At 44.4% G+C, this 16,757-nt stretch overlaps 1 protein-coding gene across 9 annotated transcripts in view; it reads left to right on the forward strand.

Moving 5' to 3' along the window:
• PTPRT (protein tyrosine phosphatase receptor type T) overlaps nt 1-16,757 on the forward strand; it is a 900,646-nt gene that overhangs the window by 593,219 nt on the left and 290,670 nt on the right. For all 9 annotated transcript variants that reach the window (XM_029070022.2, XM_029070024.2, XM_029070020.2 and 6 more), the window contains exon 9: nt 881-990. In XM_029070022.2, coding sequence (XP_028925855.1) covers nt 881-990 — 110 coding nt within the window. The remainder of the gene's footprint in view (nt 1-880; nt 991-16,757) is intronic.

A 16,757-nucleotide genomic window follows, 5' to 3' on the forward strand; every position in this document is an offset into this window, starting at 1 on the left:
CCCTGTATCTACCCCAGCGCTTAGAACAGTGGTCTGCACATAGGAAGCGCTTAACAAATACCAACCTTATTATTATCTCTCTGCAGTCTCCAACTGCCTCCCCACCATGAAACTTTGTGATATCGCTCGCTCACTGTCGCCTGTCCTAATTCTCACTCCCCAGTAAGAATCGAGCTAAACACCTTTCCCACCTAGAATTGACAAGGGAAAAATTCTGCACTCGAAATCCCGAGTCCCTTCCTGTAATTAAAAAAAAAAAAAAGGAACTCTATTCTCTGTTATGTTGCTTGAAGTCTTGACAGAATGGTTTAATTACGATGAGTTACATCGACCCACAGTCAGGGAACACAGTCAAAACTAGCATTTTATGTGTAAACACTTTTTAAGAGAATAAAATTATAAATTCATTAAACCTTCATTGTAGAACCTCTGTCAGGGGTTAAGGAAAACCCTATACTGTCCAGTGGAAAAAAAGCGAGGTCATGAAGGGGTAAAGAAAGAGAGTTCATTAAAATGTTAAGAACAGAAGAGAGGGCATAATGCCAGATAAAAGAGGAAGAGATTTCTTTTTAAGAAATTTTCTTTATGATGCAACAAGTGACTGAAAGAGTAAAATGAAATGTCTTCCTTTCTGTGAAGGAGCCTGATTTTTATTTTGCACCTTCAGCTTCTACTATGGAGAAATTTCCTCCCTATCCTGGGCCTGAGGCACTCAGAAAGGATTTCTATTTTACTTCGTACGTGGTTCCAGTTTGGTCAGGGAATCCAACATTAGGCAGAATATTCTGGAAGGATTATGTGGAAAAGAAAACTTCCCTGGATTCTTGCTGTTGGGAGCCTACTGACCCCGTATTCTTTCTCCTTCTCCTTGGCACCTCAGTTCCTGGAGCTATTCCTCTCGAGTCCATTCAAGGAGGACCCTTTGAAGAGAAGATCTATGTACAGTGGAAACCTCCAAATGAAACCAATGGAGTCATCACCCTCTATGAGGTAAGAAAGGCAAGAGCTTCTGAAAACCATGCATTAAAAAACCTTCGTGAGGGACCCTGTCTAGATGTATTTTCTGGTCTCTCTCTGTGTACTAATTCATTCATTCATTCAGGAGTATTTATTGAGCGCTTACTATGTGCAGAGCACTGAACTAAGCACTTGGAATGTGCAATTCGAATGTACAATTTCAAAACCCTGAGCGTGGCTCAGTGGAAAGAGCCCGGGCTTGGGAGTCAGAGGTCATGGGTTCTAATCCCGGCTCTGCCGCTTGTCAGCGGTGCGACCTTGGGCATGTCTCTTAACTTCTCTGCACCTCAGTTACCTCATCTGTAAAATGGGGATGAAGACCGGGAGCCCCACGTGGGGACGACCTGATCGCCTTGTATCTACCCCAGCGCTTAGAACAGTGCTTGGGACATAGTAAGCGCTTAACAAATACCAACATTATTATTATTAAAACCCTGAAGCATTCAAAGGGAACTGATCTGAGGGAAGGCTCTTTTAAAGCCGCTGAGACCGGCTGCTTCCACCAGGGTGATAACGATATCCCTGTGGAAAGATAGGGCACATGACCACGGTTCATGGAAAAGCAGAGAGTATCCAATTTTTTTTGATGGTAGCTGTTAAGCGCTCACCGTGTGCCAGGCCCTGTACTAAGCACTGGGGAAGATTCACGATAATCGAGTTAGACACAGTCCCTGTCCCACATCGGGCTCGGAGTCTTAATCTCCATTTTACAGATGAGGTACCTGGGCACGTAGAAGTGTAGTGACTTGTCTAAAGTCAAGCAGCAGACAAGTGGCAGAGCTGGGTTTAGAACCCAGGTCCTTCTGACTCCCAGGCCCAAGCTCTATCCAGTAGATCACACTGCTCTTCTCTCTTCCAGAATTGAAGGGAAATTTGAAGAAAGGATTCTCTTTCTGGTGGAGAAGTTGACACCACCGCTATTCTCCCCATTTCCCAAATCCATAATCTTAGCCCATTATCCTTAATTCCTGCTCCCTCTCTTTTGACCCCCATATCCATAGACAGTTGCCATATGCCGTCCGTTCATCCTCTTCAACTTAAAAATGGCCACTTTTCTGGTCCAGGCACTGTATTATTCCCGGCTAGGCTACTGCATTAGTCTCTCACCTCCCCAGTCCAAACGTCACTCTTCTGCCCGAATCACTTTGCTAAAATGTCATCCTGCCCCTCTCCCCACTCCTCAAAAACCTTGATTGACTGTTTCTCTCCACATCAAGTAGAAATTCCTAACCATTATCTTTGAGGCAGTCAGTCAGCTCTCTCCCTCCTATTTATCCACTCTCTTCTTCCCCTAAAACCAGGTGACAGTCTTCATTCTTCTTACACCAACCTATTTACCGAATCCCTTTTTTTCTCTCTCAGCACTGACCTTTCCTTCATGCCCTCCCACTTCCCATCTAGAAAACCACTGCTCTCTCCATCTTCCAAGGCCTTTCTGAACTCTTCCAACAGACCTTCCCTAATTATTTTCTCCCATTTTCCCACCCTTTATCCCAACTGCTACTTGAGTACTTGGGTATTCGTATTACCCCTCCCAAGCCCTCACCTCCTCTTTATTAATTCTTCCCATCGATCTTTCATTTTATCTGTCAGATAAATTGTAAGCTCCTTGAGGACAAAGAAGTGCTCCTTACAGCCTAAAGCGGGTGTTCAGTCAATACTATTTACTGATTGATTTGGGTTGGGATTGAGTTTGGGAGGTGTAGCTTCCTTGTGCTCAGAACCCTCAGCAGGTCGGGGTTCAGTGGAAGGAGCCTGGGCTTCGGAGTCAGAGGTCATGGCTTCGACTCCCGGCTCTGCCACTTGTCGGCCGTGTGACTGGGGGCAAGTCACTTCACTTCTCTGTGCCTCAGTTCCCTCATCTGTAAAATGGGGATTAACGGTGAGCCTCACGTGGGACGACCCGATAACCCTGTATCTACCCCAGCGCTTAGAACAGCGCTCTGCACATAGTAAGTGCTTAACAAATACCAACATTATTAATGTCTTTGAACTACAACTGTGTTTAAGCATAACTGTGTTTAAGCATTGTAAGTGCCAAAGAACTGTACGAACAAACCGGATCTCTAAAATTAGCTTCCATTAGCTAATTATCTCAGTAAACTGCCAGAATTATAACTGGACCTACAAATCTTACCTATGAGGAGGCTGAAGGAAACAGACGGCAACCTAGACTGCACGCTGCTTGTGAAAAGGCAATGTGTCTACCAACTCTGTTATAGTATACTATCCCAAGCATTCAGTACACTGTTCTGCATACGGTAAGCTCCACCACTTGTCTACTGTGTGACCTTGGGCAAGTCACTTCACTTCTCTGTGCCTTGGTTACCTCATGTGTAAAATGGGGAATAAGACCGTGAGCCCCGTGCGGGACACGGACTGTATCCGTATTTGATTGTCTTGCATCTATCCCAGCACTTAGTACAGTTCCTGGCACATGGTTCTTACCAAATACCATAAAAAAAGAAGTGCTCAGTAAATATGATTGGCTGATAAATGATTGACTGAAATAAGAAAACATAAATAAGAGAGCCCCCTAGCACCTACAAGACTTCCATCAAGGCCACAGTGGAATACAGAGTTTCTCCAAAGGGATTTAAGGAAGTTGAGAAGCGGCGTGGCTCAGTAGAAGGAGCCCGGGCTTGGGAGTCAGAGGTCGTGGGTTCTAATCCCGGCTCCACCACGTCAGCTGTGTGACTTTACTTCCCTGGGCCTCAGTGACCTCATCTGTAAAATGGGGATGAAGACTGTGAGCCCCACCTGGAACAACCTGATTACCTTGTATCTACCCCGGTACTTAGAACAGTGCTTGGCAACATAGTAAGCACTTAAATGCCACCATAAATAAAAGCTTTTTTAATTTAAGCAAGTTGGAGCGAGTTAAGAAGCAGCACGGGCTAGTGGAGAGAGCGGAGGACCTGGGTTCTAATCCCAGCTCTGTCAAAATGTTTGCTGTGTGACCTTAGACAAGTCACTTAACTTCTCTTTATTTAGTTCTCCTGTTCTCCCTTCTACTTAGACTATGAGCTCCATAAGGGACAGAGACTGTGCCCAGTCTAATTCACTTGTGTCAATCCCAATGCTTAGAACAGCATTAGACACAACAGCAAGCTCTTAACGCGTACCACTGAAAATGTTGAAAGTTTATGAAGAAGCAACCGTATTGCCTCTATTGTCAAAAGAACTTACGACTGATTTCTTTTCAGCTCAGTTATGAGCTGGCAAGAGTACCGAATATTCACGTTCAGGTACCTTTGTAAATTAATTGCTTGGCTGTTTGGGAGGATTGAACAGGGTGGTCCAGGAAGGCTCATGGTATTAGATGTCTAAATTTATGTTCACTTTCTGTGACCCATCCAAGCAGAAAACACTCCCATCATTAGAGTGCAAAGTTTAGCTGCCTGTCTTCATAGGAACCAGATCCTTTCTAAAGTAAGAGAACCCAACAGGGAGTTCTTTCCTTTATATCGTGAATTTCAAACCAGGCACTGTAGCAAAAACAGATGCAGGAGGCCGGGAGGTTCAGTGGAATTAATGAGGATTAACTTTTCACATCTGAGAGCTCATTAGTCCATAGGGCTTGACTTGTAAATGAAATTGGCTTGGTGGTTTCTCCCTAATCTTTTAAGAATATTTGTCCCTTTCCAAATAGCTACCTCATTTTTTTAATGGTATTTGTTAAGGACTTACTATGTGTCAGGCAATATATTAAATACTGGAGTAGATATCAGCCAGTCAGGTTGGACACGGTCCAAGTCCCACATGGGTGCTCATGGTCGTAATCCTCATTATACAGCTGAGGTAACTGAGGGCCAGAGAAATTACGAGACTTGCCCAAGGTCACCCAGCAGACAAGTGGCGGGACCGGGATGAGAACTCAGGTCCTTCTGACTTCCAGGCCTGTGATCTATCCTCCAGGCCAGGCTGCTTCTCATTTGCCATTATTAGCCCGCTGCTCAACGTTCAGACACCTTAGGCTAGAGAAGGCACGGGAGTAGTTACAGATCTGACCCTAGGAGGGTTGAACCGGAACAACGGGATTGAGCGTCCATATACATTGGATCCAAACTGGGCCCAGTATGACTAGATCTCTTTCTTTCAGGGCTCACTTCTGAACCGGCTTGTTTTATTTAAAGGTGTGAGACAAAGAGCTCTAGGGTAACTATTAAAGAAATAGTAAATATATTTTGTTTTAATTTCCCAGAGACCAAAAAGACTATTCTGGGGATTAGGTTCCACCACCTAATTATTTGGGAGCAGCAGGGCTAACCCTTGGAAGATTCAGTAAGGAAATACATAAATGGGTGAATGGAGGGAAAACCCAAAGGATACAGAGAAAACCTCTTTTAATTTTTAAACCTGTTGTTTGCTGCTAACACAGCACAGGCAGGCTGAGAGCTCTGAAAGAGATTCACCAAACTGAACGTGGATTGTTCTCCGGATGTCTCCGGTGGGGGAGTTGATGAACATCTGGTCAGCCACATTAGGATCTGAATCTCCGTAGAAATCCCTCCTCCTTGCATCAGAGTTCTTCTTTCTGACCGAGAAATCACCCTTTTCACAGCTGTGCTATCCAAGTACATTTCTGTAGTTTCCTCTACAGAATCTCTCAATAGAGAAGTCTAGGAAGTAAAACAGCAGAATGAAAGAGATAAAGCTTTCCGATCATTTTTTCTTCACGACATCTCTAGAACCCGCCCCTTCCCCCCCATCCAAACTGCTTCAGTGCTGATCCAAGTTCTCATCATATCACTATCAACAAACTTTGTATCGCTGTTAACAACTCTCCTTCATGAATGCCTGCATTCAGTTGGTCCCAAATACTGTGGGGGTTTTCTCTTTAATAGTTCCCAGCTCCTCCCTTTTCTCTCCACCCCTGTGACCACCGGCCTGCTGAAAGCATGAAGGACCTTATTATTATTACTATTATATTTGTTAAGCACTTACTAGCTGTCAAGTAATGTTTTAAGTTGTAGGGTAAATACAAGTACAAGTCCCTGTCCCCCATGGGGCTCACAGTCCATGTAGGAGGAAGAGAAGGCATTGAATCCCCACTCTACAGATGAGGAAATCGAAGCACAGAGAAGTCAAGTGACTTCCTCAAGCTCACACAAGCAGGCAACTGGTAGATCCGGGATTAGAACCCACATCCTCTGATTCCCAGGCCCCTGTTCTTTCCCCTAGGTTGTGCTGCTTCTAAAGGGCCTCACTTCCTCCAACCTCTTCTGTCTTTTAACCATCTTTTAAACAACTGAAGAAATCATCTTCTTAAATGGCAGTTTGGAATACATCCTCCTTAAAAACGCATTTTTAATGGCTACCCGATTGTTCACCCATAAATTAAAGTCTCTTAACCACTGACATAAGGCTCTCCACAAGCTGTCTCATCATTATCAATTTATTCCTTTTTCCCACTAATTCTCATCTTGCATTCTTCACTCTACCCAAGCGAACTTAATTAATCATTCCCATAAATCTCACAAATCCCCCATATGAACTTCCCTCTCTCTTTACCCACCTCAAATCCGGTAACCCACCTTCTTCTCAACCTTAAAAGACTTCCTCAAGCGTCATCTCTTCTAAGTTCCTTGACTAATTGCCATGTCTTCTTGACAGTGTCATCCAACAACCACCTCAAAACTCAGGGGCTTATCTGTTGATCTGTTACTTAATTATTTTGTTGATAATTGCTTATTTTTTTATATTTTATGTGTATTCGTGCTTTCAATCTATCAGCAATGGCAGATTCTGTGATTTATTTTCTCCTATCTTCCCCCATGAGATTGTGAACTCCTTGAGGGCCTTTTCCTCTGTCGTCTGTTCCTCAGCGCTTGGTACGGCACTCTTCACCCAGGCATTCAAATTCCATTTTTTTCTGATGATGAGAAGAATACTAACTTTATGTACAGTTAAATGGGTTTTCCTTTAGTTTCAGTCTGTTTGCAGCATTTGCCCTGAAAACTGTGGTTCTCAGTGTGTCTTTAATATTTTTGGAGAATCAAAATTCTCTTACTCAGGAGATTGCCTGGATCTAGCTAATCTGCAGTTGACAGACTAGATTTCCAGGATCTTGTCACTCGAGAGGTTGACCCTAGGACTGTGACATTATCACGTATCAGCAGGTTAAAGGCCCTAATGTCTGGCCATTTTTCCTTATGTCTGTATCCCTCTACATTAAAGTGAATTGACTTCTTTCAGCAGGTATGCCTATGCACTAATTAGGTCTCCTGATGGTTTAATCCAATGAATAATACTCACGGATTTCCGTTATCAAAGAGAACACATACGGTGTCATCCGTTTTGAAGTACCTTCCATGTGGTAGAGTTTTCTACAATTGGGCCTTTTGATCTTTCTGCCTCTTTGGCCATCAGTCATACTATCTGTTTTATTTCAGTAAGCACTGTATTCCATTGGTAGCCTATTTGCAATCTATGTGACAATTATTCAAAAGATAGACTGATCAGGTGGCCTCTTGTTAGCAGTCAGGAAACTGGGACATCACCCCAAACTTAGCACTTGTCCTTTCTGCTCAGTAGTTGAGAATGAGGTCAGAGAAGGGCAGGAAGAGAGGTGTGGAAATGTGGAATGAATACGGGATGCCCAAATGAGAATTCCCAAAACGCCTTGGTCCCCAAACTGTACATGTGCTGATTATTCCTCAATCTGGACATGAAAGTCTAAGCTTATAAAAATGGGCAAGACTACTGTTGAGTTTGTGCAAACTAACCTAACCAGTATATGTAGGACAGGCTTAATTCTGTGATGCTTATGTAAACCTTTAAAATTTCATTAAAAGAAAGCATCGGGACAGATCTAGCTAAGCTAAGGGATGTGCGATCAGTCTAACGAAGAACTTTCTTAGTTCTCGATTGCTATAAAATTCAGTGAGTAAAGGGATAGATAACCTAAGAATCAAATTGCTTGGGCCTTATGACCTCAGTATTAAAGTTCCCAGAATGTTGAGTAGAAAATCACCTCAGGTCCTTAGTTTTGTTGAGGTGATCGTTTGGCTCAGGGGTGGTCTGGTGTAAAAGTTGAAATCAAACTGAAGAGCTCAGATGTCACATAATTCACATTTTCTATGTGGCACTAAGCCCTGGCCCACTCTTAGACATCCTTATTACATTGGACATATTGAGCGGCTTCCTCAGCGTCACCTATGCATCATGCTCAAAATAAAATGGCAAGAGAGGTTGGCAAACCCCAGAATATGGAACCTGACTCTTTTAGCCATCTAGCAGCGATTCATGGCAACAGATTTTCTGGGCAGGACAAAATGAGCTCAGGAATTGCAAAGGAAAGCAGGGAGACTCCCACTTGCCTCACCTTCAGAGCCTTATTAAAATCACGTCTCCTCCAAGAGGCCTGCCTGACTCAAGCCTCATTTCGCTACTCCCTGTCCCTTCTGTTTCAACTGTAGACTTGGATCTGTACCATTTAAGCACTTGATACTCGTCCCACAGCACTTATGGACATAGCCATAATTTATTGTGATCAATCGTTTGATCAGTGGTCTTTATTGAGTGCTTATCATGTGCAAAGCACTCTGCTAAGTGCTTGGGGGAGTACAATAGAACAGACCCCAATATTCCCTGCCCCCATTTAATATCCGCCACCGATCCATAAGAAGAAGTAGGGCCTAGTGGAAAGAGTCTAGGTCTGGGAGTCAGAGGACCTAGGTTCTAATTTTGACTCTGCCATTTGCCTACTATGTGATTTTGGGCAAGTCACAACTGCTCTCTGCCTCGGTTCCCTCATCTGTGAAATGGCACTTCAATACCTGTTCTCCCTCCTACTTTAGACTGTCATCCCCACATGGAGCAGGGGTTGAGTTCCATCTGACTGTCTTGTATTTAGCCCAGTGCATAGAACAGTCCTAGAAACATAGTAAATGCTTAACAAATACCATAATCATCATCATTTCCCCATCTAGATTGTGAGCGCCTGTGGGCAGGCAGTGTTTCTACCAACTTGGTCACATTGTACTCTCCCAAGCCTTTAGTACAGTGCTCTGCACACAGTTAGTGCTCCTTAAATACCATTGTTTGAATAACATTGCCTAGAGCCTGTAAGTTCCCTGTGGGCAGAGCTTGAGTCTACCAACTGTGTTGGAATGTACGTTTCCAAGCACTTAGCCTAGTGCCCTGCACACAGTTAGAGCTCAATAAATACCACTGAGGGATTGATTAGGGAGCTAAACAGTTTTTAAAAGAAAGTTTGAAAGCTAGCCTCCTATGACAGAGAAGAGGATGTAAGTGTATGGAGGCATCGGGGGAAGACAGGCCAGCCTAGTTTATGGCAGTTAGGAACAGGACGGCTTTTTGAAGCAGAGGCTCCAAGAAGGTTGTCACAGAAAGGGATACAGTGACGAACATTTTTTAGACTGTGAGCCCGTTGTTGGGCAGGGATTGTCTCTATCTGTTGCTGAACTGTACATTCCAAGCGCCTAGTACAGTGTTCTGCACACAGTAAGCGCTCAATAAATATGATTGAATAAATGAATAGGACCGAGCACTGCACATCCGGCAGCAATCTTGAAGTCACTTTAGTGAAATAGAAGGTAGCAGTCATGCCAGCATATTCCCTTTCCCAGTGTAGTTAAATCTTTACATCAGGAGCATGATTTTTGGTCACAGAGGATAGTTCTTTGATAATATAATATTAGGAGGGTATTAATAATGCTGTACTAATGGTCGTAACATTTGCCAGAAATTCAATTCCATTAGCCTCATTAGGAAGATCAAGTGACCCCAGATTAAAGTGCGCACTAGTGAAGAGCGATGAAGACGTCTGAGTTCTGAGGCTCTCCGGTCCCTACTAAGCTGTTTGATGAAGATGGTATCTGTCAAGTGCCTACGGTGTGTCGAGGACTGTACTAAGCACTGGGGTAAATGGCTGGTCAGGTTGGAAACAGTCCCTGTCCCACATGAGACTCACAGCCATAATCCCCACTTCATAGATGAGGTATCTGAGGCACAGAGAATAATAATAATGTTGGTATTTGTTAAGCGCTTACTATGTGCAGAGCACTGTTCTAAGCGCTGGGGTAGATACAGGGTGATCAGGTCGCCCCACATGAGGCTCACAGTCTTAATCCCCATTGTACAGATGAGGTAACTGAGGCGCAGAGAAGTCAAGTTAATTGCCCAAAGTCACACAGCTGACAAGTGTCAGAGCCGGAATTCGAACCGTGACCGCTGACCCCCAAGCCTGTGCCCTTCCCACTGAGCCACGCTGCTACTTGAAATGAAGTGACTTGCCCAAGGTCACACAGCAGACAAGTAGCAGAGGCAGGATTAGACTCCAGGTCCTTCTGATTCCCAGGCCTGTTCTCTAACCACTAGACCATGCTGCTTTGGTGTCTACAAACTCTACCATAACACGTTTTCCAAAATGTTTCGTCTAGTACTCTAGTGCTCTGCCCTCAAAAAGTACCACAGATTGATTGATTGGGATCTTGGTTTCAATACTACTTGAACTGTAGATTCAAGATGAACTGGAGTCCTCCCCTTGAAAATCTTTGTAAATTAGGATTTATGCTCATTCTGAGGGAGGAATGTGTCTATTGAGGTATTGTAGTCTCCCAAGTGCTCAGTACAGTGCTCTGGACAGTAAGCTCGCAATAAATATGATTGAATTCATTCATTCAGTAGTATTTATTGAGCATTTACTATGTGCAGAGCACCGTACTAAACGCTTGGAATGTATAATTCGGCAACAGAGACAATCCCTGGCCCAAAATGGGCTCACAGTCTAAAAGGGGGAGACAGACAGCAAAGCAAAACAGAACAAAACAAAAGAAGATCATCAAGATAAATAGAATCATAACGATATACACATCATTAACCTTGGGCAAGTCACTTAACTTCTCTGTGCCTCAGTTACCTCATCTGTAAAATGGGGATGAAGACTGTGAGCGCTACATAGGACAACCTGATTACCCTGTATCTACCCCATTGCTCAGAACAGTGCTCGGCACATAGTAAGCGCTTAACAAATACCCACATTGTTGTTATTATTAACGAAATAAATAGGGGAATAATATATACAAACATGCACAGTGCTGAGGGGAGGGGAAGGGGGAATGAGGAGGGGAGGAGGAGAAGAGTAAAAGGGGGGCTCCGTCTGGGAAGGCCTCCTGGAGGAGGTGAACTCTCAGTAGGGCTTTGAAGAGGGGAAGAGCGTTAGTTTGGCGGATGCGAGGAGGGAGGGCATTCCAGGACGGCGGGAGGACGTGGCCCAGAGGTCGACGGCGGGACAGGTGCGAATGGGGGACCGTGAGGAGGTGGGCGGCAGAGGAGCGGAGCCTACGGGGTGGGCAGTAGAAAGACAGAAGGGAGGTGAGATAGGAGGGGGGTAAGGTGATGGAGAGCTTTGAAGCCAGGAGTGAGGAGTTTATTTTCGTGTGAAGGTTGATAGGCAACCACTGGAGGTTTTTGAGTAAAAGAGTGACACGCCCAGAGCGTTTCTGTAGGAAAACGATCCGGGCAGCAGAATGAAGAATAGACCGGAGTGGGGAGAGACAGGAGGAAGGGAGATCCGAAAGGAGGCTGACACAATGATCCGGCCGGGTTATTATGAGAGCTTGTGCCAGCACGATCTCCATTTGGATGGAGGGGAAAGGGAGGATCTTGGCGATATAGTATAGGTGAGACCGGCAGGTGTTGGTGACGGGTTGGATGTGTGGGGTGAATGAGAGAGCAGAGTCAAGGATGACACCAAGGTTGCGGGCCTGTGAGACGGGAAGGACGGTCGTGCCGTCCGCGGTGACGGGGAAGTCAGGGAGAGGACAGGGTTTGGGAGGGAAGATAAGGAGCTCAGTTTTAGACATATTGAGTTTTAGGTGGCGGGCAGATATCCAGGTGGAGACGTCCTGGAGGCAGGAGGAGATACGAGCCTGGAGGGAGTGGGAGAGAACAGGGGAGAGGAGATGTAGATTTGACTGTCATCTGCACAGAGACGATAGGTAAGGCAAGATAGTTGAATGAATGAGGATTATCCTCCCGAGCCTGACGGGGCTAGCTCCTGGAGGGAGAAGAGCCCGGCCCTGTCCAGCTGACCCTCGGGCCTCCTAGGCACTCTCGACCTATGGGAGAACGTGGATCGGCAGGTCAGTTTGGCAGGAGGCGGTGAGGGAGGGACAACTCTCTCTGAGATGAAGCTCTGAATAAATCGTGATGCCGAAAGCAAAATAGAAAAACGGTGCCAGATGCTGACAATAGAACATACGGCAGCCAAGGAAGGGAGTTGTTTATAAATGCACAGGGTGGGAAGGTCGGTACGTGGCACTGAGATTCCTACCTATACCCACTCCCCTAAATGAGGTGCTGCATTAACGTGATCATCTTTGAAATTAAAAAAAAATTATATCCTTGTCCTCAAGACCTTGTAATTTGTGCCTTTCTGATTTCACTCAGTGGTGTCAAATATGATCCCCCGTTTTAAATATTGGAGTAGAGACAAATTCAGCCTTGGTTTAAAAGGCGTGGTTACAATGTCTGTTGAGCCCCCTTTGGGTGCGTTGCACTGTATTAAATGCTTGGGATACCCATCATCCCCAAGGGTAGTATCCCAACATTCTTAGGTCCTGGGTCTTCCTATCACTGCCAAAATCGATGTCTAGTTGACCATGCCAGCTTATGCCTCCCTGCTGTTCCCAGGGCCCAGATCCTTTTCTTGTTTGAGGTTCTGAACGTGGCAGGTATCATGGATCCTACAGGTTTAGGAACCCAACCCTTTTTTCACAGTAGGATTGAGTGCTTTGCCGAAATGATTTCATGTCATCCTGCATGGTACGTAAACCTAGCCCCCCCAGATGGAGAGGTGTGTGAGTGTGACCCGGTTTGGAAGACGGAAGGTAGACCACATGTGTGGATTGGAGGAGGTCTCGATTTCTTTGGAGGTTACCCCTCTCCAAGGCCTATAAATCTTACAAATAGTCCCTCACCTCGGGTGGTAATGATAGAATGTCCCCATACTATTATTGCCTGGGATTCTGCGTGCCATCACCCCCACTGAGTTGTCGGTGATCCCGCTGTTTGCTTTCTCAGAGGATCTCGGCAGCAGATGCGTCATTGGAATTGAGGTGATTCTTCTAGTCTGATTTGAGACATCGCATACCCTCAGATCTAAGTCATTTTTATGGTGCTGGAGGAGTACAGCTTAGTACAGTGCTCTGCCCACAGTAAATCCTCAATAACTACGACTGATTGGGCGGTGCCTGAAAGTTTAATTGATTAACATGTCTTAGAATGATCAGTTTGGCTAACTCAGCAACTGAAAAATTGACTCCTCTTAGTATAACAAACAGTTGATTATCAGAACAACAAGAAACCCTGTACCACCCCCTAATCGGCACCATCGCAAGCTGTTCCTGAACGCAGGCTTCCCCTCCAAACCCGACAATCCACCCACATGTCACCTGGCTGGGACTCATCCGGGAGAGCCTGGAGACCCAGGACTGCTGGGAAGCAGTGTGGTCCCAAGGAAAGAGTACAGGCCTGGGAGTTGGACAACCCGGGTTCTAATCCTGACTCTGTCACTGGCCTACTGTTGAACTTCTCAGTGCCTCGGTTTCCTCTTTTAGAAAAGGGGGATTCGCCCCATGTGGGGCAGGGACCGTCTGACCAGATTATCCTATATCTACACCAATTGGCACAGAGTAAGCGCTTAACAAATTCCACCAATATCATTAGATGTAAGTTGATGATGTGTTGGGGAAAAAAAAATCCCACTGACATCCATGGGCCCCCAACAAAGAACCTCCTACTAAATGGAGAAAGTACATTCTGAGTCTTAGGCCAATCAGGAAAGCTGGCCAGAAGTCATCCGTCGTCAAAAATCATGTCAACATAACCATTCGAAGACAAGCTTTTAGAGTTTATGAAAAACAATAATCAATATTTGTTTCAAACTAATTAACTACAAAGCTCGCCTTTCCCAAAAAACAAGAGAACCTAATATATTTGATTTAAACCGGAATAGGTTTCTCATATAAACCGTTGTAAATTGTAACGAAAACACTTCAAACTCAGACATGTGAATCTACCAAGTAAGCTTTATGATTAAAGCAGTCAGAATCACTGAGTTCCTAAGTTCTATGTATAAATCTAAGAAGCTTAAAGAAAATGAGGTGCCCCTAATGAGCTGGAAATGGTAACTTTGAGAGTATTAGTCTGGGATTGACATTCCCCCTTCAAGCTCTTTTTAGACAGACATTCCGTGCTAAATGGAGTTACATCTCTACTTATGAGACTTGGTTAGAAGGTACAATAGGTTTGAAAGTTGTCAATGTTTTTTCTACATACAGATGTCTGGTTTCATTCCCCCCTCTTCACTCTTTTCCCTCCCCAACACACACAAACACACCCACACACACAAAATGCAGAGATCACAGGAATCAGAATTCAATCAGAATTCATTCTCAGGTTGTGAAGGCTGTGCTCCAAAGAGACAGGATGGTTCCAGGCATTGGAAATGCCGTCTAACAAATGCTGAAACATTAATGGGGAGAGCCTGGGAAAAAAAAAAAATCCCTTCGTGGAAAGTGAGATATGTTAAAGCAGGTTCCTACTAACTGCTGAGAAGAATTTGGGCCAGACCTGAAGGAAGACAGCCCTAAAGAAAATGAATTAACTCATCTTTTTTCGTTTTAGTTTTATATTTGGTTTTCTTGGGAATTTTGAATTTGCAGGGTATCTTTAATAAGCGTATTTGCTGCAGGAAGACACTAATGGTGATGAAGGGAGCTGAGGAACAAGTGAAGATTGTTCAGATGGAAAAGGAAAGGAAGAGAGTGGCACTAGGATTAGAGAAGGATCTTCCGTTCAAATGCTATGGGTGAGGAAAAGTCTTTTTGGCCCCAAGTACAATTCACCCTCTTAAAGAAGATCGACGGAAGTACAGAGAGAACACGGATAAGCAAAGTCCTTAAACCCTTCAGCAACAAACCAGTGCCCAGGAGTCGGCGATCCGAGAAGGTTGTGGGAGAGATTGAGGAGTCGGTTGGAGAAGAGATTATTTCCCAGGATTTGTAGGGATCAGGGAGGGGAAGTGGAGGATTTTCCTGCCTCCTTTCAGAATTCCTACTTTTAGGTCTTCATCTAAGCTCCATATCATGTTTCACTCCCCAAAGCCCGAAACACGTAGAGCGGTTTCACTCCCCGAGCCTGTACACCATTGCTTAAAGCTGACAGATAGACTGACAGGTGTTCAAATAGGAACGGTACAAAGTTAAAAAGAATGATGAACTGCAGTGATACACCGGGAAGACAAGAAAGCGAGGTATTGAATGTAGGTGACACTTGTTTAAGCATTTTCATTATAGCTGTCTCTCACTTGTGAATATCTAGATCTTTAGGGTTGTTGTTTTTAATCCAACAAAGGTACTTTGTAATGTGGCGAGACAGGGTAACTGGGGAAATCGACAGATGGCAGTTTTTTTCAACTGGGGATATAGCAAATGCGTCCCTGTAGAAGGAAGAATGTTTGAAGTTGGCATTAATTATTGATCTCATCAGCAGAAAATTAGCAGTGCTTTTTGAAACCTGGTGAGCAGCCTTATAGTACGGCAGTATACGTGAGGAAGAGTATGTAGATCTCGGGGGTTCATTTAGACACTGTTTCTGTCTCGGCTGCGGCATTAATCATCTTCTCGGATGAGGATTCAGCTCTCTGAGAGCTAGGATGGCGCCTTGACCTCAGCCTCTCGGTCATGGTTCATGGGATATTAGCCCTCCCCATCCACGCTGTCTTGATTAGCTAACAGGAGGAACTCCCGATATTAGCACCTACGTTCTTCTTCTGTGCAATCTAGGAAAATAAAAATCCAACTCCGAGACATATGGTAAATAAATACCTAAGCAAAAGGCATCCAGAGAGATATCTTTGGCAGAAGAAAGAGGAAAGATGGAAACAAAAAGTTCTGCAGTCCACACAGTATGAAATATCCTTCCTGTTACTTGACGGGGGATGGAAAGCACTGTTTTGATGCATTACCACCCTTAAGGCATTTTAAAAGTATCTACAGTATATGTAGCCACTCAGCTAGAAAAGCAATGCTCAAATTGGTACAGTCTTTTCAATGAGCGATGCCTAAGGGAAATGTGTAAATAGCAAACTGTCTCTTTAAACATTACAAGGTGTTTTCTTTTCATCATTTATGTTCCCATTTCATGATTTTAAAAAAAATAAAAAAATTCCACTCAGACTGCTCAGGAATGAATTCGCTTCTTGTAATGGACCAGCTTTCTCAATATCCATTTTCTGTAGCAAATCGTCTGTGCTGGAATGGCAGGAATTAAAATAAGGGGCTTTCATACACTTTTAGCTCCTTAACAGGGCACTTGAGTCTAGTTTCTTTAATCCCGGCAGATTTGAGTTTAAATTGTCCTTCGGAGGTTAGAGCCCCTCTTGTTTGCCGTGTAAAATTGCAGTCAACCCTGATTCCGTTTCCTGTTGCCAGTAGCCCATTTCTCCTGGGTTATTTAACTTGGTTTTTCACTACACGGGAAGCAGATGCATGAGAGCCGACACTGAATTAAGAGGTTACCTAGCATCACACCGTGATGTGCAGGAGACACCGTGTGAGCTCACAGTGGAGTGGAAAATTCCTGTGCTTTGATTTCTCAGATCAGCATTCCCTAACCTGCACATCTCTAGGGGTTCCATCAACGTTGCTTTTGTTCACTTCCTTAAAATCAATCGTGATTTAGAAACTAAGTTTTAGCGGATGGCTCTT

The sequence above is a fragment of the Ornithorhynchus anatinus genome, chromosome 8 (genome assembly GCF_004115215.2).
Source record: "Ornithorhynchus anatinus isolate Pmale09 chromosome 8, mOrnAna1.pri.v4, whole genome shotgun sequence".
Lineage (NCBI taxonomy): Eukaryota > Metazoa > Chordata > Mammalia > Monotremata > Ornithorhynchidae > Ornithorhynchus > Ornithorhynchus anatinus.